The sequence below is a fragment of the Macrosteles quadrilineatus genome, unplaced genomic scaffold, assembly GCF_028750875.1.
Source record: "Macrosteles quadrilineatus isolate MER2022 unplaced genomic scaffold, UCM_ALF_1.0 Scaffold_51__1_contigs__length_872494, whole genome shotgun sequence".
In the NCBI taxonomy this organism is placed as follows: domain Eukaryota; kingdom Metazoa; phylum Arthropoda; class Insecta; order Hemiptera; family Cicadellidae; genus Macrosteles; species Macrosteles quadrilineatus.
Window position 1 is genome coordinate 112,903 of NW_026542644.1, and position 25,473 is coordinate 138,375.

The window sequence follows — 25,473 nt, forward strand, 5'->3', positions numbered from 1 at the left end:
CAGAGGCAGTACAGAAGATGCAGAACATGGTGACAGACAGCAAGCTGATCTACCCCAGTCTAGGGGAGTGTCCACCAGTGTTGGCCGCTAGACTGGTAGACTCCAACACCAAGATAGCTGCAGCAGCCATCGCGCTGTGTCAGAGCATTGCTGTAGCCATGGGGCCGGACTGTAGACAACACATACGAGCGTTCCTGCCAAACTTCCTCGTCGGCATGGGCGACACCAAGGTAAACTGTTATGATAGCTGAAAATGTACAGTTTTTTAGGTATATGTTTTCAATCTTGAGTCTCAAGAAAATATTGTAAAAATCTAAAATTGAATTTGTTTGTAGCTGCCCTGAAAGAAGTACAGTTAGGACATGGAACATGCAAAAGACAAAAACACAATATTTTTCCCCAGGAAGGTTTCCTAAGTGTAGACAAAGACAGAATTATCCATTGCTTTGTCACCAGGAGCTAATCAACAATAGGTTGAGTAAAGTGAGACTAGGATCCACGACCCGCCGTTTCCGAGCCGAGTAAACACAACAGCTGACCGATTCTGATTAGTCTGTAGCCTAAAACAAGTCTACATAATATTTTGAATATTAACAAAGGCAATTTTGTATTCGTTAAGATTAATACATAACCTCAATAAAATGTGTTAGTTCAATCATGGATTGAAATAAATTCATGGACGGACCCTGGTCTTAGTTTCACTTTGCTCAACTTACTGGTGATTAGCTGTTAGTCTCTTTGTCTACTTGAAAAAGTCCCCCAGATGATGAAATGTTGTTTGTTTTATGTGTCATCTTTGTATTCTACTGAGGTGAGATCGCTACTATGCCTTCATTCTAAAAATTTTAATATCAGGCAAGAATCTTTCCTTGATCACTAAGATTGAATAAAAATGTTTGCCACCAAGACTGAGAATTTATAATATATTGAAGTTGAATCATGTCTGTCTTCAGTCCAATGGAAGGTAGCCAAGTTTCGAGTCACACATCCTATAACCAAATCCATCATCTAATTGAATACAGTCTACTTAAATAATTTCTTCGACTGTCAATGACTAATCTGGTAAATCTGTTCTGTCGTGTTGGCAGACGTGGATCAGAACCGCAGCCATATCTTGTGTCAACACGTGGGGAGACCAGTGCGGCTACAGGGAGCTGTTTGACGGAGAGATGATCGCTGATGCCCTCAAATCCGGTTCACCGGCACTGAGAAGTGAATTGTGGGGCTGGCTCGCCGAGAAGCTTCCCAACAGTGAGTTTCAATTTGATCATTTGGACTTTTTCTGTCATACGTCGACCACTATTATAATTTGTAACAATACATGATCCCGATTATGACAACATTACAAATAGTACTACCTAGGCTATGTTTTTAGGAAAAAGCATTTAGCTTGGATTAAATAAATATATAGGATGGAGAGGACACAGCTAACTCACCTGATGAAAGGTTGCAGACGAGTCAAAGAACACATAAAACACACACATACAATTAGTGATGTAAAATACCCAGGTATTTAAAACTCGGGGTAAATACCCTGGGTATTTACCCGGGTAAATACCCAAAATCCATAAATACCCGGGTATTTTGGGTATTTATGAAATCGATTGAAATTCATTTTTATCTACCCCTAAATATGTTATTGTTATCATTACATGATAAATTAGGATAGTCTACACCTTTTACAGTAACTTGAAGCTTTGCTAGTACCTTTTATTTAATGATTTAGCACTTTTTTTATGAAATCAAGACAACACCTCATCAGAGAAATAGTGAACCTAAACCTAATTCTACTGTTATTAAATTATGATAGTTGAAATTTGTATTGTGTAAATGGCTTGGAAGGCTAGACAGACCCAAGGCCTGATTGATATACCGGTAGGCAGAATGGCAGAATACTGAAAGTACAGTAGACTCCGTCTTATCCGGACCGAGGCTAGTCCAGATAATGGTTTTTCTGGTTAAACCGACAACCCCAAAAACTTGTTAAAACGGAAACCGTGGACCGGTACTGTCATATTCGACTTTAATTTAGGAGAGCATTGTATTTACATTTAGATACATGATCACTGATCTCAAATCTTTCCCACGAGAACAGTCGTTTCAGTACCGCTCACTTCTTGCCAATCTAGATAGGTTAAACCAATGGGCTGATAAAAATTGTCCGGTTAAAAGGTGTCTGGCTAAGAGGGAGTCTACATTAAACTTTTCTGTGTTACCGCTTAGTTGGGAACAATAATATATTTGGATAAACCTACTAAAAAATGTATCTCCTGTTTTTTTGCTTAACTTATAATATAATTTTGAAAGATTCTAATTAATAATATATATGTATTAGATATTAATTTTGTGCTATAGATTCAAATTTTTTTCACAAGTTTATGAAATTAGTTTTTTTTTTATACAAACAAAAGTTCTAGAACAAAAATATTATTAAATCCTGTCATCCTACAGTTTGAATTTTAATTATTTTCTTAAGTTGTTTACACATAGGCCACTACTAGGTTAAATTTTTGTGTCTTTCTAAATAATAATTACCGGTATTATTTTACAAATTATTTTTCTTCACTTTTAATAAAATAAATTCATCTATCTATCATAGAAATTTAAAAAATCATAAGTCCCTAGTCAGGACCAGTGCAACCATGCGACCAGGGTATTTATGCTGATTATGCTTTATGCTCAGACCTGGGTATTTATGGCGATCATACCGAGAAGTAAAATGCTAGTAGTGACCAAATGAAATTTTGTTTAACACATTTTATTATCATTTTGCTTTTCTTACAAGGTAATAATTGCAAAAAAACATCTCAATCTTCTCTAACTTTAATACAAATTATAAATACCCAGTTTTTGGGTATTTACCCGGGCCTGGGGTAAATACCCAGGTAAATACCCAATTTATATTTACCTACCCACTGGGTATTTACCCGGCCCACATCACTACATACAATACTTGATATTTCGCCTCTTTCAGAGGCTTCTTCAGAAGTAGGCCTAGATGGTAGTTACAAGAACAACAGTTTGAAATAGGATGACACAGGTTATGCATAAACTGCATGTATAAACTGTGTCATCCTATTTTAAACTGTTGTTCTTGTAACTACCATCTAGGCCTACTTCTGAAGAAGCCTCTGAAAGAGGCGAAATATCAAGTATTATATGTGTATGTTTTATGTGTTCTTTGACTCGTCTGCAACCTTTCATCAGGTGAGTTAGCTGTGTCCTCTCCATCCTATATATTTATTTAAATAGTACTACCAAGTGATTGTTGGGATTTTCCAAGCTATTAGTGCCTTCATTTACCTACCTAGCTATTTTATTGGTTTTTGATATGAGGCAAGCTTTGACCCTGGTGTTCCACGTTGGTCCAGTAGCAGTGTTTCGTTAATAGCAAGTTAACACAAACTTTTTGGCTGTTGCTCGGGAATGTGATAAAAAAAACCTAAACTAACCGACCCCTAAACCGGATTTATAGATAGTTATCAAATTTCAACCTGAAAAAAACATAGTGGTTAGTTTGTATAAACAGAAAGGTTGGAAAATTCTTTTTATTTCCAGAAGATTGGTTTTGCTTGTATTGGGTAGATGTGGCACATAATTACGGTGTCTACATTTTTTTACATACCCCATCTCCCGAGCAAGTCCCATATGGGTTCTAGATTTCCTTAAAGTCCATGTAATTTCAAAACTTCTAATAGTCAACCACATGATATTTTTATGCTGATCAGTGAATGTTTTACGTTCAGAGTTTTAGCTTAAGTAGGGTTAGAGGTTAGAGAGTTGTGTGTTAGCTGGTTCAATTTTTGTGTGAACTGCAATGTTCGATGGTAATTAACCAACGGTTTTTGTAAGGTGACAACAGAGTTTTGTTGAAATACAAAGAACCGGGAATGTCATAAATCAGTAAAGTTTAAACATTTAACCATTCAAGAGTTCTCAGATAGTGTGATTGTTACAGTCAAGTCAGTGCCGAAGGAGGAGATGACAGCGTGTATACCCGTGTTGTTGAACAACCTGGAGGACCGCAACGCAGACGTACGCAAGAACGCGGCTGAGGCTGTGCTAGGAGTGATGATGCACACTGGCTATGGGCCGTTGTCCAACGCTTGTGACAAACTCAAGGTGAAAAATTACTTCACTAATTGTAATTCAAAGGTGAACAATGGCTTCAATCTTGATAGCTTGAGAGAAGATGTATAAAATTTGTTTGCCCAAAATTATATTTGAATAAGTTGTTATATATATAATCAAATTTTAACGGATGGTTCACAAGCATACTGATTGTAATTTTGATTTATATTAGGGGTGTGCGAGTATTCGAACATCGAGCTTTTTCGAGCCGAATAGGACGCTATTCGGCTCGGCTCGTGATTTTCAAAAAGTTCGAAATGTTCGAGCCGAATACTTATTGAACTACTGTAGCAAATAAAAATTAAATTAATAAATAAGGAACTAACTTTCATTTAAATTTACTCTCCTCCGTTTCATAATTGTGTCTTGATAAGCACGAACCTCAGCTCAGTCAAGACGCAATGATTATCGATCGTAATTTTGAGGAAACTACCACCTATCGCGTTGTCTTTCTAACACAACTATTCGTATCGTAATATGCAACGCAGTGCGAGTGCGTGATTGGCTAAGTCGCTATGACGACACACGGTTGCCGTGGCAACCTACAGTGCGCACTGAGCACTGCGCCTTGTGTGGGAGGGGAGATTATACCAACAAACCATTTCAGGAATTCTATTTTGGGACGGATGAAAGATAAGGAAGAAACAAAAAGTGGTCACGTGTGCAAATGTAGTGGGCGAGACAATAAGGCTGTAATCATCGTGTCGTTGTTCCTTGTTTGTTTACTTTTTCAGATTCCTTATCAAACTCCTTATCATCAAACTTCCTTATCTGCTATCTCTCTTTCTCTCTCTCTCTAACAATGTACTGATTAAACAGATTGTGTTTGATGACTTTTCTACTTATAAGTTTCCCTGCGGTTATTTTAGTTCAATCAATCCCATAACCTTTCTAATGTTTATCAAAATAATTAATTAATATGTTTTGTATTTTATTTCCTTTAAACCAACCCCTATTTACCATCTGTATTTTATAGAATAAAATGTTTGTTTAGGCCTATAAAGTTTGACTGGCCACACAATTTTGTACCTATTTTATTTTTTATAAAGTAACAGTTACTTTGAGGATTATATATATATATATATATATATATATATATATCAATAAGTGGCGCGTGCTGTAATGAATGCTTTTTATTATCAAAATAAGTAATGAGTTATTAATTTTTGATAGTACATGGGTCATTGAATACCATAATGTGATGTAGTTTCCTATTTGTATCTTGCAAATAAATAATAATTGATAGTTAATTCTGGAAATGAAAAATAGTGATCGCATTCATAAACCTGTTGTCAAAACAGCAACGAGGGTGTAAGGGTTTATTGTTTCAGACGCAAGGGTGTTTCAAGGACAAAGTGTTGGGCCACCCGGATTGGGGGGTAGGGGGGCGGTGAGACTGTGTGAAGGGGAGGAAACTGGTTTTGGCTATTTATTGATTAGTTCGCCGACCCTTCTAGATAACATAATTGAGTGACAGTGTTAAATCATCGTGTTCTGCATTTCATTTCTTGTTTACTTTGTGTGTTATTCTATTAATTCTAGTGCTTTGGTTATTAGTTCTAGTGCTTTGGTCTATTTCCTCTATATGTCAATTATATATTTTTTAATATATAAGTAAAACTTGTCTCTCCACCTTTTTGGATCCAAACCAACCATGTTCTTTTTTGATTAATAGGATTCATAAAACAAAAATATTTTGTGCATGGAAAACAACAAGAATAATCACGTGTTTTTAAATTTATTTTGTATTTATTTATACAAAATAGAATTAAATATTCATAGTAGCCTAGTTACAATATACATATGTAATCGACTTGCTAGTTGTTTTGCCGTCATTCAAGGTCGCGTTGCTGTTCTGTTTTGAAAGACAATCTGATTGTCTTTGTCTCAGTCTGCACTGCATATCTCTTCAGGCCTTTAATCGATATCCTTTTATTTCTTGCATCTTCATTTAGTTCAGTTCAGTTCTTATCGTGATTATCTACTATTTTATGTCTTGACAATTCTCAATGTTTTTAAACATATTAAAATAACATTGTGTTTGTTTAAAAATTGACTGAACATTATTATTATTATGCACTTTTTTAAGAAAAAAAGTTTAATAATTAAGATAAGGTTACGCTAGGAAAAGCTCGGCTCGAAAAAGCTCGAGCTCGAACATTTTTTAAAAAAGCTCGGCTCGGCTCGGCTCGAGGTTGAAAATCACTATTCGCACACCCCTAATTTATATTCTATGATTCTATTACTGATCTATCTTACCTTATCTTATTCTATCTTACCTCTTCTGATTCTATCTCCCGTCGTAATCGTCGGATGGCTTAGTGGACGTAGTGCGCACCTGGTAGTAAGAAGATTGCCTGTTCAATTCCAAGGAAAGTAAAAATCTGTTGGTTTGAAACTGGACCCACATCACCTAGATCTTTGGGCTTTTAACAAATTATCAGAAACAGCTGAGAAAAGCTAGCTGGTAAAGTGGTGCAGGACTTTACTCCCCGAGTTCCTATGTTTGAATCTTGCCAATCACTTGTGTTAATTAAATCTGTCATCCCATTTATTCAACGTTCATCTTCTGATTCTACCTCTAACAACTCAACAACTTGTTACAAACTATTTCTCTTTCAAAACTTCATTGTTCTCTTCTAAAATCATCAAAGATCGCTGCAAATTTTAACTAATACTTTTACAGCCTGGATCCCAAGGACCTGTAAAAGCCATTCTGGAGAAGACGAGAGGCAACTTACCTGAAAAACCTGTCCAGAAATCAAAGTCCGCCTCCAACATCCCTGCGGACAAGAGCAAAGCGAACGCCAAGATGGGTCCAGGATCTACCGCCACGTTTGTCAAGTCTAAACCTAAGGTAAGCGCTTCTACTTAAGTAGTTTGTTGGTCAGTAATTGGTATATCACACATTAAACTACTACGTTTTATACTCTACATATTTTTCACCATCACCTGTAAAATATTTCACAAACAGAAGTCAAAATTCAAATGATTGCTACCCCTCCCGTACACCCGAAGGACATATCCACACAATAGTTAGATGTTGGAAGCAAACATTTCCATGATTCCGTAAACAGACTGGTTGGTGTTTGTTAAGTTACTAGGTGGTTTGCCGGTTTGCTCTATGATCCCACAATCTGCTTAATTGCCGTGACCTTAAATTTGGCATATGCTTCCCACACTAAACACAACATTTTTGTATACAAATGTCTTTCATATTTTCTTTTATGTTTCTTAATGTAGTGTTGTTTTTAGCGAATTTCCCTATAGGGAAGTAGCTATTACCGTAGGTGGCACGGTAAGACCTAGACCCGGGACCGATTTACTTTTTCATTTTGATGTCCCCAGAGGCCAAAAACACTATTCGTTCAAATTTTTATATATGTATATATATATATATATAGACTTATATATATATACGTCCGTGAACGCGATAACTTGAGTAATTTTTGTCCGATTTTGATGAAATTTGGTTTAAAGGTGTAAAGCGGGATAAACTTGAATGAGTTCGCGAACCAGCACGATCGGACCATGGGAACGGGGCTTTACGGGGGGTTTTATGGGGTAAAAATTGGTTTTTCTCACTTTTGACCCTCAAAACACAAAATTTCCCAATTTCTCTTTAGACCTTTTTAAAGAGCTTAAAAAAACAAATAATTTAGTATATAAAAGTATTTTTGTTCGATTATTAGTAACGGATAAAATTAAAAAAATTGTAAGTTTAAAATTCCCATGTTATTCTTATGGAGAATATTGTCAAATGTTGTAGTTTGCTTGTTTATGAATATATTTTGATCAAACTTGGCAAATTTATTTATTTTGTACTAAGCTATCAATATTTTACTCAAAAACACACTTTATTAGTTTCCTTGTAGCAGCAAACCTAGGTACTTGTTAAACCTAATGTTATTAAAATATATTTAACTGAAAATCAATTCAGACAAATGGAAATTCGCTTAGTCGGTAGGTTTGCTGCGGCGGGGGTATTTAAAATAAAACACTGTCCAATAAAAATAACGGAGCCAGTTTTATTGTTGTAAAACTCTGTTCTGGTTACGTGTTTCCACCATTTTTATAGACACAGACAATTAGTGGTAGAGTTTCTACATGAGTAAGACCAAAATTTAATTAAGTGTTCAGAAAATTCCATTTTATCCTGCCTTAAAATAAATGAATAACTCTTTTTTACCCACATGAAGATTTCTGTTCCATCCCGACTCCCGAGTAATCTCTTTGACGTATCATGTCAAATAGTTTTTTTAAACCTAGCCATAATTCTGTGCTAAAATAAATAATCACAGCCGCAAATCTCTTTTATATCCCTAACATAGTGTAAAATCCCTGTTTTTGAGATAAAAATCCCCGTATGGGGACTCTGAGTTGCAGATATATCCCTTTTTTTTGGAGTGAAAAACGTATGTATGCACTAAGAAATAATCTTTTAGGTGTGCTTCATTGACGTGTAGGCCTAAATGTTTACACACCAGAGATTAAACAATTTCTTTCCTCATTTTATAAATTTTTGCCTTTCCTCACAGTTTTTTGTGTCAAATGATTTTAGCCAGTGGGATTTGTACTTCAACATAGCTAGTTTATTTTGATTGGTATGTCAGTTAATATTAAAGTTGTAAGTGATGTTGTGATGTTATCAGGCGGGGGCTGCGTCTGCTGTGGCCAAGCCAACGGGGCGCAAGAAGGAGACGGAGGAAGACACTTCCCCTCTCATGGTCAACAACGGACTGAAGAATCAGCGGGCGCTAGACGAACAGAAACTCAAGGTATTAATGAAAGGAACTTTGATTAGTAATGGAACTAAACATCCAATTCCCATGTAAAAGTCTTTGCCAGTAACTATGGGAAGAAAAATAATTTTATACTGAAGCACAACTAAACTTCATTACCATTCATGGTCAGCAACACCATTAGTTTCTGCTGAATATTTCCAACATGTCAATTTTTTATGTCATTCTTTTTGTGTTGTATCCATGTTTTGACAACATTCACTAAACCAGTAATGAAAAATTGTGACGTTAATAAAGTGTTATTCACTTCACTGATGATACCCTTAAGTCCCTTTACCAGTCCTGACAAAAATAATGGACCACTCTTATATAACAAGGAAAATTAGATTTAGAGATTGTTACTCATCATTCATTTTCATACATTTTTCGCTAATGCTTATGTAATTTTTATGTGACAATATCCAATTGGAGCTTTTAGTTATATCTCGGTGACAACATCACCTAACCCAACCAAACATAAAATAGCCTATAAAGAATTGATTGACATTTCAATCTTTCCAATAAATCAAAAACTGTAGTGGTAGGGAATTAACAGAAAAGTTCTGAATTTAAAAATGTGAACATTCTTCTGAAATGTCAAATCAGTGTTACAATAATTGTCTTTGACAGACGCTCAAGTGGAACTTCACCACTCCGAGGGAGGAGTTTGTGGAGCTGTTGAAGGACCAGATGCTCGCTGCGGGGGTCAACAAAGGACTCATAACTAACATGTTCCATGTGGACTTCAAGTATCATCTGCGAGCGATCGACATGCTCAGCGAGGTAAGTGGCAAAATTGACAATTGACTCTTCTCGATCCGAAAGACTTGAGTTGTCATAATTTGTCAGGTCGAATGTTTGTGGTCTTTTGCTCAGCTCAAAATAATCAATTGCGTTTATGGCCTAAGTACTATGCAACGAGTGGGCGGACTTGTTGACTTAAGAAAAAATGTGAGTGCACATAATCAAAATTATTGCAAACTAATCATATAACAAAATAATCTTCACCAAAATTCTTTATGACTCTTGCAATGATCGTTAAGATATGCTCTTTCGAAGTACAAGAATGAGAAGGTGGAAAGAAAGATTGAAGTATCAAATGGAAGATTCTCATGTTGATAGACGATGGTTAAGGTGAAAAAAGTTAGATGGAAGGTTGAAAAGAAGAGTGAAAGGACACATTAGAATAACATTAGGTAATCTTTACTACCTAAATATTAAAGCACTTTGCATAATAAGATTTACTCCGTTCACAAAAAGTAGACAATTTTAGGGGGAAGAAATCTAACCCTGCCCATATCTAACTCCCTTCATCCTATCATTAAAACATAGCTCAAACAGCTGAGATATGTCAAACATCATTCAGCTGCAACATATATATAAAGAAAAAAAAAAGTGGTGGGGGAACTTCTCCTGAAACCGCCTAAATTTTGTGAACGGACTATAGTACACAAACACATCCAAAGCGTGAAAATCCTAAAGGAAAAATGTATTTCTTGTCTGGTTTGAAACTCTAAACCTCGTAAATTGTTTCTGTTTTATTTTACAAATCTTGATTGAAAATTTATTCAATAATCCCTGGTTTAACAACATTAATTCATCAATACTATGACTAAAAATTAACTTCAAACAAAAGACAAATTTTTTCTATCTTAACTTCAACGAGTCTCTATCAAATTTGTTCCGCAGGACTTGTCGGCCAACTTGGAAGCGCAGAGAGCCAACCTGGACTTGATCCTCAAGTGGTTGACCATCCGGTTCTTCGACACAAACCCCTCGGTGATCTTGCGAGGTCTGGAGTATCTACAACTACTGTTTGTCAACCTGTACAACGACGGGTACAGCATGATCGACAACGAGGTCTCGTCGTTTGTACCGTATCTGCTTATCAAGGTGAGATTTTGCAACACTAGAGATAAATTGTATCTTGCATCCCTAGGAATTGGGGAAGGGAGGTTTATGGGACATTACTTCATACTTACATTACACTCTCGATTGGCCGTGGATCCTGCTCAACCAACACACTTAACATATTTTTTTAGTAAAACACAAAGAGGTGGATTTTTCTCGTATGAAAACTATAAAATTACTTTTTGTTTGAGTTTGGTCAGAGCTATACTTGACACTATCACGTTAGTGTCAAAACATCGTAATATCAGACTGACAAAAGGCATTGCGAGCTGGTATTGCCTCTGCTATTTTTTATGTTGTGCAGACAGCTCGTCCCACCGTGCACATATTTTGTGCTCGATGGTTCGTCCAGCTTGTCAACAGTTGGCAGCCAATCTAGTTATTGGTGATTTTAATTTTATAGGTTTTGCAGATCTTTCGTAAGTTAAAATAATACTTGTGATCATGTACATGTGTTTCATTATCTAGTTTTATTTTCTTGGTTAAACTTGAACCTCATTTGTTGTTGACTTTGTCATATGCATGTACCTTGCAAATTACGGCAATAAAAAGTTTCTGATTTCTGATTTCATGTATTTATTTGAAAAAAAAACACAAATTAATTGCAATTTTGTATTTACTGAAACAAAAACATACAGAAATAATAAAATATTTCTTTTACAAAAAAAATATTTAGACCTAAAAAGACCTTGGATAACCGCTTGCTTTGATAGTTGAAAATGCAATGTACTCACTTACCCAAAAAACTGCTACTTTCAGTTGCTAGATAGATTGTGTAATACTGATTGTATTTAGTAAAACACCTCTTTTAAGGAATTTCCCTATAGGAAAGTAACTACTCTAGCTATTAAGTGGCAAGGTAAGTTTTGGAACCGGGACCAATTTACTTTTTCATTTGATGTCCTCAAAGGCCAAAAACACAATTTGTTTTGCGATAACTCCGATTTTGAGGAAAGTATGGTTCCTTTTTTTGTAAGGGTATAGGCCTTTTCTGTGTGGTGTTGGACTATTCAACTAAGTCTTTATTTATTTTTTGAGAGGTGAAGATACATTTAGGATTACATCAACACAATTTTCTGTTGGTTTGTTTACAGATTATGACTCTCATATTATAACTGTTTGCAGATTGGAGACCCGAAGGACGCAGTTCGTAACAGCGTCAAGATCATTCTCCGTCAGATGTGGCAACTGTCCACTGTGCAGAAGCTGTTCCCGTACCTCATGGAGGGAATACGCTCCAAGAACGCAAGGCAGAGAGCTGGTCAGTAGATGTTAACTATGTAAAATAGCTTCCTAATGAATTGCACACAATGCAGATATAGACTGTATGATGGAACCTGTCTGGGTCCTTAAACCTTTTGTGAGTCCCCAGATAGATGGAGGGTACGGGAGACAGGTTCCGTCATTAATGGTAATCAAAAGCTGAACTATATTCCTTTTCAAAAAAATTTTCATGAAAATGATGAGTTTTTGATAAAGATGAAGTTTATCTATACTCACAACACAATTAAAATTTACTCAATAGTGAAGCTAATACTTGTTTAATGTTGGCAACACTGACAGATTGACATGTTGCAGAGTGTTTGGAGCACATCAGCTTGATGATAGACCAGAACGGATTGTCTGCTTGTGTGCCAAGCGCGTCTGTCGCACTCAAGGAGATCGCTAAGCAGATCTCTGACAGAGACAACTCCGTGCGCAGTGCTGCGCTTAATTGCATCGTGACTGCTTACTACTACGACGAGAGGGCACTCAAGATGGTGGGACATGTAAGGAACAGTTTTGTGCTTTTATAGATAGAAAATTATTAGTACACTACTTGGTGTAGAATACTAATTTGATTCTGCAACGTCACAGAGAAGTAAGTTTCAGAGGAAATACACTCATAGGACAATCGTGCGAATATCCTGTGACGAGCAAGGAAGAGCCCGAACGGTGAGCACTGTGCGGAAATTCCTATCGCACAGGGTGCAGGGTCGTCCTCCACCAGGAGCGTTGCACAAGCTCTAGTGCTACACACCACTTAAGTGTACCACGGAGTGTACACTGTTCCTTACTCCTCTGTGGTAACATGAGAAGTTAATGATTTTAATTTGATACTCACAGTTTTACAATCCGGTTTACCCAACAAAGTTGAGTTTCCTTTCAATATTCTTCATGATAGTGCCAAAACTGCAATATTGACTAGTGTAGTAACCATCAACATATTTCAGCGACATTCCATCGTCAAACACATCAGTTCAGGAAATATATTAAATTCACTTCAGTAGCTTTGATAGTAATACACAACACATACATTAAAGCACAACATATAAATAAATACTTTCTTCTGTTAAAATAAAAAGTTTCTGTTATGTTTATGGTTTGAAATATTTTTGTACGATTCTTTGCAGATATCGGACAAGGAAATGTCACTACTGGAGGAGCGCATCAAACGAGCGTCAAAGAATCGTCCGGTGGCTAACGTGAAGCCACTACCGCAGGCCCCGCCAGCCAGAGCACCTCCCAGGGAGCCTTCACCTGCGCCTGCGTACGATGAGCCTGAGGAGGAGGAAGAAGAAGTCCTTCCTCCGCCACTACCAACTATCCAGAGGTAAATACAGCCACAGTGGTAGATTATGTATCCTGCCATGCTCTCTGTTTTGTAGACAACTATTTTTATTTATTTCAACAGTATTGCAGTGTTTCTGCGTTTTACAATCTAATAGCCTAATCTGTTGCGAACAGATTAAATTTTCCCATGTTAAATTTTGTGTTAGTTTTAGAATCAAAATCTATGATTCATGAATCTCATTTCTATTTTCTTTTTATAAATATTTTCTTTAGTAGTTGAACAGAGAAGTAAGTATTGAAAAGTATTTTTTACTTATATTGCTTGCTCTGTAACCGCATGTGCTTTACCCTGCTTGCTTAGTCCACCTACAGTCGTTGTGAGTCGGTTCTCTCCCTCGGTGGCTACGGAACCGCAAGATTACGAGGAATACCCGAGTTTCGAGAATTCTCAGGACCAGAGGCACCATTACAAGATTCACGACAGCTACGAACTGATGAACATTCACGAAGAGAACGGTACCGTAACTGAGAACGGATACGATTACAACGGTGTTGATGTCGAGGAGTGAGTAGTCGGTGGGGGCAAAGTCGATGTGGTTAATGTTTAACCGTACGGTTATGTTTGTGTGGTTAACCTTTAAATGTTTACGGTTTGGTTATCGGTGGTGTTAGCCATGTGTATTAATTACTTGTGTAAGTAATTACACTAATCTACTGTGTTATACTAAGTGTAAGGAAGGTTTTAAGGATTTCAGCAAGGATAGGCTTAAATGAATCGGAAACAGTCCACCTAAGCACAATAAATAAAAAAATTGTACTCTTTAATAATTTTACATAACAATTTCAATTTTCTGGACTCTTTCCAATTCTGTTTTATATAGTTTAGTTTTATTATTTTATTTTATATATATTTTTTTTTTACTCAGCTTTATTATTATGCAAATAAGTCTTCAATTTGAGTTTTGATTTTATTTATTGTCACTCATTATGGTTCTGGTATTATAATTGTGAATTAAATGTAGCAGTAATATTGTTCAATTGTTAACACATTTTTGGAAATCACTCCTTCATCTTGTGAACTTTTAAAATTAACAGAAAATAATGACTGGGTCCCTGTTAATAAATATTCAACTATAGTGTTTTGTACATGTTAATAGTTCTAATTTTTAGTGTCTATTTTAGTCATGAATTGTTAAGTAGCCTACTTACTAGAATTTAAAAATATTTAGTATTTGTATGGTATAAATATTGCCAATAAGAGCAATTTAAGTAACTATTTCTTATACTGGGACTTGTTTAATAAACCTAAACTATACAAATAACAGCATCATCAATTTAATACTATTATCCATGTAAACATTTCTTAAGCTCATTAAAAACTACAGTAGACTCCCTCTTATCCAGACACCATTAACCGGACATGGGTTTAACCAGACTAGATCGGCAGGAAGTGGGTGGTACTGAAACGACTGTTCTCGTGGGAAAGATTTGAGACCAGTTATCACGTGTCTAAATACAATGCTCTCCTAGAAATTTAAGTCAAATATCACAGTAAACGGTCAGTTTTAACAAGTTTTGGGGACGTCGGTTTAACCGCAAAGCCCGTTATCCGGACTGGCCTTGATCCCGAGGAGTCCGGATAAGAGGGAGTCTACTGTAGTAATACATGATTTTTCCCCAGATCTTGTAATATTGGTTCAATTCGCCTCTTACTACTTGAGTATGGCATTGGGTAAAGAGCCAAAGCACTATGAGGTTTTATAACAACTTATTAAAATACAAAATATTTTAAAATTGAATCTGTTGTCATGGAAACTACACATATTTTCCAAGTCCAAATCACCAGTTTACACTATTCTCAGGCCTCGTCCAGTGTCGGGACCTTACGGACTTGACCAGGCGCTACTACAAGACATAGAAACACAACCCGTCGTCTGCACTCAGCCGAAGCTGATAGAGTTCGACCTTCACTTCCTCAGGGAGCCCAGCACTATGTAAGTTTTTCTTTCTCATGTTTTCAAATCTTAGACAATTTTTTCAATTAATTTTTTTCTGAAAAGGATGAGGGTTCAGGTAGATAACTTGAGAAAATTAGGGTCCTGGGGATTATAGAAACAGGTAAAATGTAACAAAATCTTAATACTGATGTTTTGTCTTCTAGAGGCAGATCCTCGATATTTTCGGGTCGAGGGTCAGGCAAATTTTGGGCAAAATTCGGTATAGTCACGCAGATCATAACTTTTTGTTTTGTGTCCGCAGAAAGCGTTTGCGAAGATGGTACAAAATTTATGATTTCTCTGCACTCGCTGATGATGTTTATGTTTTTTCCACAATCGTGAGAGACAATGACTGTGTTGCCATGGCCGCTTAAAAAACGTTCTTAATTTGGTTGTGGCCTCGTTAGGCAAACTCAGTTTCACTTCAACTCTAGAATACAGTTTCGCAGTTCTGTGGGTTCACAGTTTTGCTGGTTTTTCTCTGTGATTGGTATTAATACTTTTCATTGCCACCTTATTATTGTTCGAGACCTGAGGGCAAAATTTTTTGACTCAACTATAAGTAGCATAAAAAAAAGTCTGGCATGCAGACCCCTACATAATAAAGGATTTCTTCATAGAATAAATTTGAGAGTAATTTCTCCTATTCAATTTCTCCAGTTATGAGATTTAACTAACATTTCTCTTCTCGTATCCCTCTATGAATTACGTAAGATACCTGTGTGTTAATCCGTTGTTTTATTTCCACAGCATCAACCCGGCCCCAAAGTTAGATCACAGTCTCAGCATGTCTCCGTTGTCTAGAATGCCCAACAGTATGACACTGGAGTGGCATCTGACGCAGATAGGCAACAGGGACCTTGACAGAGCTCTGGACGCCCTGGCTCACATAGAGTCTCTACTCATAAGTGACCAGGTCAGTTTAAAAACTGCAAGCAAGATTCAACTCTTTGGACCTTATAACATTTTGGACATTATGACACTTTCGACCTTTGTGCTACAAGTAATTCTAAGTTCAGACAGAACCTACACTTTGTAATCATTTTAATATAAAGAATCTCCTCTGCATTCTATGCAAAATCTTATTCAATTTGTCATTGTGCCCAATGCACGAATTAATTATTTTTTAGGATTTTTTGAGAGGATAGCAGGCTTACCTGAATGGGAAAGAGTCCAAACTGGCACAGGAAACACAAAACAAAACTTTACACCTGCTATCCTCTCAAAAAATCCTAAAAAAAAATCTAGGCCCTTGTGCTCTATGCTACACCCTTAACCTCAAACTGAATTAATTATTTTGTACTTTTGGTGCTGCCAATTTCTCCTTTAGGCACAATACATTGAACCATACTCAACACATTGTTCCATTGGTCCAGTCACAAATTTCCCTTATTAGCCCACATTACATATAATGTAATTTTTTGTCATTTTTCTAACGTGTTGGTATGATTGTAGCACACGCAGTTGTACCAACACGAGGATCTTCTGGTGAATCAGCTGGTCAGGCAGCTGGAGTTCCTAAACCAATCCAACCATCCAGAGGTCGTCAACTGCTACAAACGCAATCTGGCGCTCTTCCTCAAGGTAATTACTCTTGATATCCAGGACTCATAAGACACACACATATACATATCACACCCAATCGTCGTGGAGTTCAAGTCCAACGTTTCACGGAACCTAAAAAACCTCCTGCTTCTTCAGGGTTATTTAAAAGTTTATTTACAAGTGGTGCTTAAAGAAGAGCTAGAGCAATTTTTAAATAAGGCCAGAAACGTGAATGACTTATCTACAATAAAAAGTGAACCCACTCCCGTCTCTAACCATCATTCAAGTTAAACTGATCCGGCATTTGTTGTTAGGCGTTTGACCCGCAAGAGGGACAAAAATTTAGTTTTTCACCCTGAATAAGCAAGATGTTTGCAAAACGTCGGTATCTCCAGGACGATTGCTTGTGATGCATGTACAGTATGTGTGTGTGTGTGTGTGTCTTATGACGAGTCCTAGACTTCACTAGACAATAATAAAGGTGAGTGAGGCCCAGAAAAATTATTACAAATGAATAATACCTCGCATAAAAGCATGTAATTTAAAAATTTAATTATGTTTTTGGTTTCACATACGTTGGAGCCTTTGGAGGTTTTGTTAAGTGAATGGCTTTTATTCTTACTTGCAAATGGTTTTTGTTCCAGTTTCTCAACAACCATTCAGAGCTGAGCCGTAACGTGAGGGAGTCTACGGTGCGGGAGGCGCTGAGGACGTTGATCATGTTGCTGACTGAGAAGAGGCTGGAGTTTCTGGACCCTGGCACGGACATGTTTGTGAGGGTCGTGAACAACGTCATCATCCGAGTGCTGGACAAGTCTGAGCATACTGCCGTCATATGGTGAGTCTCCTTCGCTAGAGTCAATATCGTTTTTGAAGAAGTTCCGTCAAAATATGTTTTTGCAGAACTCAAAACTGAATTATTCAATCAGAATTTATCAGTTGTTCCGATTGTGTCCTTAGTGTGAGGTCAAGTCCAGATAGACTCTAAAATTAAATCTGTTTTAACACTCTTTGCTAATCACGGTTGATCAAAGGTTTACCTAACCGGTGTTAAAACAATAATAAACATGATGCATATCTTTGAAACTAATTGTCTTAAACTGTATAAAGTTTATTAAATATTTGTTTTAATTCATGTGTCTCTATTCTCTAATAGTGTAAGAATAAAAAAAAAATCTTTGCAAATCTAGAAAAACCATAAAAATTTCATTTAAACTGAATCCACAATCTGTACAATGAAACAATATAAAAGGGAAACTAAGCTACAGCTATGAAATCAGAAAGACATTTTACTTAAAAAATATTCTAGTATCATTTACTTTCTTGTGAATCACGTTTGAAACGTATAATTGATTTTCTAAACTAACTACTAACTACCGCCTCCCGTGATCATCTGGACACATCCGTGCGTATCCCTTGTGATAGTGGCAACACCCCAATAAAAAGAAAATCCCTAAATCATTCAAATTAAGTACAAAACTATCCTTATTTTCCAATAACTTCCCTTTGGAACTTTGGAAAATATCTAATCAAATTTCATTACATTTACTCTTTTAAAAAATTATTGTAATACCATGTGCAAATGACAGCTGGTGTTACAGCTTAGATTCTTCAAAACCTGTGATTGGTATCCAATTGTACAAGCCAAACGCTAGTTTTTTCTTTGAGATTCAGCGGAATTAAAATTCAGTTTTAACATTGACTACGATAGTTGCTGTTTACTGATCTCTTAAGAGTTCTTGGAGGCTAGCGGCCATCTTGGATGATTTCAAACCGTTCTGCCGAAGAGTTATTTATCGTCAAAAATATTTTTTCAAACACCAAAGTGATTATATTTTAAATATCTAGTAAACTGTGGGTTTAGAAATTTTAAAGTAGTTTTTTTTTTATTGTTTTACGAGTTAGAATGTCTAGGCTCCAAGGACTCTTTAAGAAATATTCATTCCATAACATTCCCATGTTTTCCGCAGTGCTCTTATCAAGAACCTTTACGACACGGTGAACAACCCGGTGTTCAGCACACACTATCAAGAGTTGCTGATGAAGTGTATTTGGAAAGTCATCAAGTTCATCGACAGCTGGGCCGATGAGCTGCAGTACGACCTCATCTTTACAGACATTCACGCTTTTCTCAGGGTCAGTTATAGACGAGATTTTTCAGCTTAATCATATAGGTTTTTTAAGGATTCTTTGTAAGGATAGCGAGCTTACCTGAACAAGAGAAAGCCCGGCATGGCACAAGAAACGTAAAACCTACACACACAAAAAAAGTGGAATGTTTACCTGTCATTGCCATAATTTCTAAGCAAGATAGGTATTAGTTGTGGAGAGAGTGAAGAAAAAATGCTGGTTGAAAATTCTGTGAAATATTCTATTTTTTTGCATATAGTGTTAAAGCTGTTTGTCTTTAATGCCAGATTGTCCTCTTTCCCATTAAGTAAGCATACCATTCTAAAAAAAGAAAATACCAAGACGTTTTGTAGTAAATTTTTGATTATATTACGAATTAAATGTTATGTTTTTAACATTCAACAACCGCTTTTAGCTATTTAATAATGCTGTTGTGCTTCAGTGAACAGTTATTTTCAAGCAAAAATGCAACTTGTTTAACACAGCTCTTTTCGACAGTGATTACATCAGATACTTGAGATGTCATATTTTCTAAGGTTATATACGAATCCTATAGAGCAATTCTGTAGCTTGCGCAGTATTGTAGTTTATTGCTGTGTTAAACTGTATCCAAAAATAGGGAGGCATTTATTTACAGGAAGATCGGTAATTTGCCTAAAGTTGGTTTTTTTTAGGGGCAGTGGTCTAATGCAAGAACTTTTAATTTTCCAATTGTTTTCTTGTCTAATCTATCCTTTTCCGATTGTCCAGGATTACCCATCGTCCTGGTGGAAGAAACAGCCAAGCGACACTCCGCTGAGGACTATCAAGACCATCATGCACACAATTGTGAAAGTAAAAGGACCTGTCATCGGCGAGATCGTCAGGAATGTACGAGGAGTCACACCGGACTCGGAGCTGTGGACATACGTGCAAAAACTACTCAAGGTTAACACAAAACATTAACTGAATAGAAGCTCAAGTTTGGCAGCGTTAGTGATTTTGTAAGGCTAAAGTCATTTTGTTATGTATTAAGTGATTGTACTCAATATAACATCAACACTACGCAGTAAGTGACAATGTACTGAATTTAATTCAATAAATACCTAAATAAGTGTCTGGTTCTTGTCTTTTTGTAGACCGAAAATGGTTTACATATGATCAGTAAAATCTAGTGGAATCCGCTAAATCTACCGAGCTTCCTTACGGTGCACATTTTAAAGTTCATAGCACGAGTTTCTTCAAAATGCTCTCAACAAAACTATACTGTAAACATTATATAGGTTTAGGTAGGCACATTGCACAAATTTTGAACAAAAACGCTTCTAGATTTTTTTGGGGAGTTTTGCAAACTGTTGAAGTAGTCGTAAGTGACTTATATGGGAAGGGATTATCATGCTCATACCGTAAACACTTAATTGCCAGCCTTGCATATTATATTTCTCATATTTCTCCCCAAAGCACTGTGGTAATTAACTAATGCATTCCCGCAGCACCTTAAGTGCACCAACGACGACCGGAAGGTGGAGCCTGTGATGGTGGACAGCCAGCCAGACAATCGGGACAGCCACAAGGGTAAACGGATGTCCAAGAACTCCCACGACCTCCTCAGCGAGATCTTCCGCAAGATCGGCACCAAGGACGAAACCAACGAGGTGAGAGCATTTGTTTACACAAGGTGGTAAACTAAATCAAAATTAATTTAAAACTGAAATACGGAGTTCAAATCCCGCCAAATCACCAATGGATTTTATCTAAGTAATAATGCCGTAAGCCCTAGGTCTAGCCTGAAGTAATGTGAAAAACAATTCCGGGCTCGTGCCTAGCGTCCTAGGACAAAAAAAAATATCTTTATTGTGTGTTTCATTGTATGCTTTTTGCACATTAACGAAGCAATTCGAGCAGAATAAATGTCTTTCCTGAAGCGTTTGACAATGCCACACCAAAACATGTAACAATTACCATTGAAAATTATTAAAAATTGCACTTCTGGGAAAACAAAGAATTTTAATACTGATATAACGCTTGTCTATAGAGGGTTTACGCATGTTATCATAGACTGATTAGAATGTAATTTTCAGGGTATCCGCATGCTGTATGAATTTAAACAGCAGTACCCGGATGCGGACATCAATCCTTTCCTACAGAAGTCCTCGCAGTTCTTCCAAGACTACATAGAGCGTGGTCTGAAGAGTATAGATGCGGATAGGAGACTGGCCGGGGTGGACAAGGAGACGGGGAAAGTGGAGGTGGACGATAAGGTACGAACATCCCTTCTAGATCTAAGTTTTTGGATGGGAGAGCAGGATGAAACATTACTAGGTCTTTTACTAACTTACCTAAGAATAATATAAACTAGAGGTTGTCCAATGGTCGAAAACTCGGCCAAAAATATGTCTTCTCTACGTTTCACCCAACTCTGTAAATATAAAATGTGATTGGGATTTCTTCCATTTGTTTAGATTTTTTGTTTACATTTTGTTGTTATTTCGTCACCAGCATGGCAACCCATAAGGCCCATGTTAATTTTTTAAGATTTTAATTCATTTTTTTGTGCTTATTTTTGAGCCTATTTTAATTTATAAAGGGATTCTGCACAGGAAAATTTCTTTCTAAAAGTATGCGTAGATTTTTCCTGCGAGGCACACAAGCTGAGTAAAAAAGGATTTAAATAAACATGCTTCCCTATTAATATATAGATAGGATAGGATAGCATCTAGCTTACCCATGAATAAGTTCAGGTAGGCCAAACAAATATAAGACACTAGACACATAAAACATACAATATTTTAAACACACTGTAATATTGTTTAATATTTTTTACGTATTGCAGAAAAACCTCGTAACATGTTAGTCTATTAAACTCAAACTAAGTTTTAACTTCAGAAACTAGGCTGTGTTTTTAGTTTTGTACGCTATTATATCCGTGTTATCAATTCTAATAGTCCCGTTGTAGGTGCGTAATATGTTTTACGAATTTTTCATGTAATAGCGATTGCCTGCAACTACTTTCTTATGCGAGTTGAATAGGCGTTGGTTCCTTTGAAAAGAGTAAAGAAATCAACTGTTTACCACTCTTCACCGTGCGTTTTCTCACAAGGTGTATTATTTGCAGGACTCGGGGGCGTACCTCCAGCGACTGAGGGTGTGGCAGGCCAAGGCCGGCTGGAACAACGCTCCTCCAGCCGCTACTCGTCCGTCCGCCACGCCTCTCTCACCTTCGCGGCAGGACCTAGACCTGGAGCCGCTACCTATCCGTCAATCTCAGCTGGTCAGTAATTATACTCTACCCTCTACCACCGTGTCAATATTCTTTAAATATTTTTGTGTTTCTTATAAATTGTTATTATGTGATATAATACTATAAGATAGGTAGCTAGGTGAGTTGACAATATAAAAACTTTCTTAAAGTTGCCGGTGGAATTTTGTAAAAATTAACTTTTTTTGCTAAATAAATTTCTCTTAGTAGTGAAGAAGTAGGTTAAGTTCCGTGGGTGGCACAGAAAGACCTTGACCCGGGACCGATTTACTTATTCATTTTATGTCCTTGAACCTGATTAGGCTACTTGAGTAATTTTGATTTTATTTGCATGAATGTTAAGTGCTGTATGAGTTTGTGAAACAGTGAGATCGGGTCATCAAAATAGAGTGTTGTGGGGTTTAGAAATTTAAAAAAAGGTTATTACAAAGGTTCACTTGAAGATTCTTATAAAGTTCTTAAAACATAAAAATGGCTGATTTTCATTACAACCATCGTGTAGAGCTTAAAAACAAATAATTTTTGTACAATGAAGCGTTGTTGTAGGATTAAAGACCTGGAGAAATTTTGAAATCTCCATGTTATTCTTACAGAAAAAAGTCAACTGTTGTGGTTTACTTGTTTAAAAACGTATGTATTTTCATCAAATTTGGCATATTTATTTTATTCCATAACTCTTAATGTTGTATGTTGTTGATAATTTCTTAATTATTGTTCAGAGACTTAAAATCTTTACGTCTATGAGATCTTACCTAATACTTATAGGATTTAAATCGGTAGAATTTGAAGTTTTATATTTAAGAATTTTTAACGAGTGTGCTAACACTAAATGTATTCCTAAACCATGTGTTTATTCCAATAAACTAATGATAAGAGTATTTCTCAGGTATAAAGATAATTTATAGTTTAAAGCTGTTCTGACAAGAATATTTGTACACAGGATACAAGTGGAGAAAGCATAACCGCAGACGACACCGAAGTAGAAGCGTTGCGGAAACGACTCGAGAAAGTAAAAAGTTCCCTCACCAGGTGAAACAACTCGACGGAATCTCTTTGTACATGAACATTAAATATTGTCCGATTGTTAACCTATATTTATTTTATGATCGTAATATACATGTAAAATAGCTTTATACATTGATAATTCTCTGAGCTGTTTAACAAACTAGACTAACCCTGCTTCTTGAAGTGTTTATAGGTTTCGGTTTTACTTGTTATTCTAGTAATGTATGTTTTAAACAAATCCTAAATGTTATTTCCTGGTACAAATTGCGCTGTTGTGTTTAGTAAGAGATTTAGATCTGAAGAATTTGTCTTATTGTTAGAAATAGAGCGATATTGTTACAAGATGCAATTTGATTGAAATTTATGATACCACTTTGTGCAATTTGAGTTTTGATGTAATCATTCGTCATATGAAAACTTAAAAACTTCTTAAAACAATATTATGATCTCTGTAGTTTTTGAAAATTTATTGTTTAAGCTTTGGCAATTTTTATTTAGTTTGGAATACTGAATTGAAAGTCTGATGGTGGCATTCCAAATTAATTGAATCTAGTCGTTTTATCATTGTATGTTAATTTTTTGTCTTTGTTATAGTATATTAATTACTTATATTATTCTTTGCTTTGGGAATAGCCATGTGGCTGATAAAGTATTCGGAAAGGGACAGGGTTAAGTTAGCTCACCTCATAAAAGTCTTAAGATAGAAATACAAAAAATATTTTGTGTTTTTTTTATTTGTATCCTTGGGCTGTTCACTTTTTCAGGAAATCTAGCAAAACTCTGTCCTTCCCGTCCCCGAAAAGTCTCAGTTTTACTCATTGACTATAAAATTTATACATTCTAAAACCTACAGCATAAAGCTTATATAATTTAAGGCTTATAAACTATATATTTACACTATTACAGTAGGCCTACCTATTGAAATTCATAAATTATTTCCAGTTAGGCTATATAATGTTTACGTAATGTTTTATGTCTAAATCTTTAAGGTGTAGTATAAAATTTTGTTAATATGTTTTAAATAAATTTGTTCTTTTGGATCAATGCATCACATTTTCTGCCATGTTTTAATAAAGGTTGGTGAAAAAGTTAAGGTTAAATTTTGTGGAAATCAACCCCTAGCAAGTACTAGAAAAAAAGTCGGCCAGTAATAGCTATGAATTTTCTTCCCATACAAACTGTTTTTTGTTCGTTCATCATCAGTTTGTTGTTTGTTGTTTATCGAGCATATTAGTAGTTTGGTTATCTAAACATTGCACTATCATAGACCACATTGATGTGCCAACTGATGTAGGCTAAATGTTTCATTGTAAATTGTATAGTTTATCCAATTGTATAATTGTTATAATGTGGCAATACCCTCAAATATGTTTCCCATTGTTAAATAAATGCTTTGTCTTCATGACCGGTGCTAGATATTGAGCTTGAGGAGGAAGTTTTTTTGTCGTAGGACGCTATGCTCTATCCTGTGATTGTTTTTCACATTGCTACAGGCTAGGCCTAGTGGGTGTGGTATTATCACTTTTAGAAATTCTTCGGTGATTTGGCGGGATTTGAACTCGGGATTTTAGGTACGAAGTCCCGCTCTCTACCACTAGACTAGCTCGCTCCCCAATGTAGGATACAACGTTTTTTTTTATATTTTGCTTCACAACAAATAATCAAAAGTATATTTTTGTTTGTAGTATAAATGAAAACCTTGACGTTTCGTTGGTTTTTCTAAAGGGAATGTTCAACTGAATTAACTGAGAAAATCAGGGTACATAAAAAGTGACTTAAATCATCGCTGATATTCAGTCCTAGTGTAGGACTTCGACAAATTCTACTTTACTAAATAAGTAGTGTAAATTTCTATGTGAATCGATAAATGTAAATTTTCTGGAGTAAACTAGTTTAACTATATTAATTTCATAAAAAAAGTACATTGTTTACATTTTCTTTTAGAAAATTTTGATTGTTACTTTGGAAGACTTGCAGTTCTCTGTGAGAGTTTATTATATTCTAAAATTTCTTGTCATTTGTGTTATTAGCAGACATTACAAAACAGCTGTTATAAACTTATTCTCTCTGCTGTATTAGAATCTACTAGAGAACCCGTGCGGCTCGATGAGCCGCATAGTATGAAACGCCGAGGAAAACGTTATCCTTAAATTCGAGTTGAGTTGTTTAAACACTTGTTAGA

The 25,473-nt window shown here is 36.0% G+C and overlaps 1 protein-coding gene across 2 annotated transcripts; it reads left to right on the forward strand.

Moving 5' to 3' along the window:
- LOC129005990 (protein mini spindles-like) lies at positions 1-24,331 on the forward strand. Of its 2 annotated transcripts, XM_054435071.1 has the most exons (21): positions 1-230; positions 1,089-1,251; positions 3,959-4,122; positions 6,818-6,988; positions 8,784-8,909; positions 9,543-9,695; positions 10,602-10,805; positions 11,949-12,084; positions 12,402-12,592; positions 13,217-13,416; positions 13,738-13,941; positions 15,239-15,370; positions 16,124-16,289; positions 16,829-16,957; positions 17,563-17,756; positions 18,889-19,054; positions 19,799-19,975; positions 20,521-20,682; positions 21,109-21,288; positions 22,143-22,298; positions 23,227-24,331. In XM_054435071.1, exons 1-21 carry the CDS (start codon positions 18-20, stop codon positions 23,317-23,319), a joined length of 3,480 nt encoding a protein of 1,159 aa, XP_054291046.1. In that variant the 5' UTR covers positions 1-17; the 3' UTR covers positions 23,320-24,331. The 2 variants fall into 2 exon arrangements, with proteins under 2 accessions (XP_054291046.1, XP_054291047.1); XM_054435072.1 differs by lacking the exon at positions 13,738-13,941.
- Positions 24,332-25,473: the final 1,142 nt, after the last annotated feature.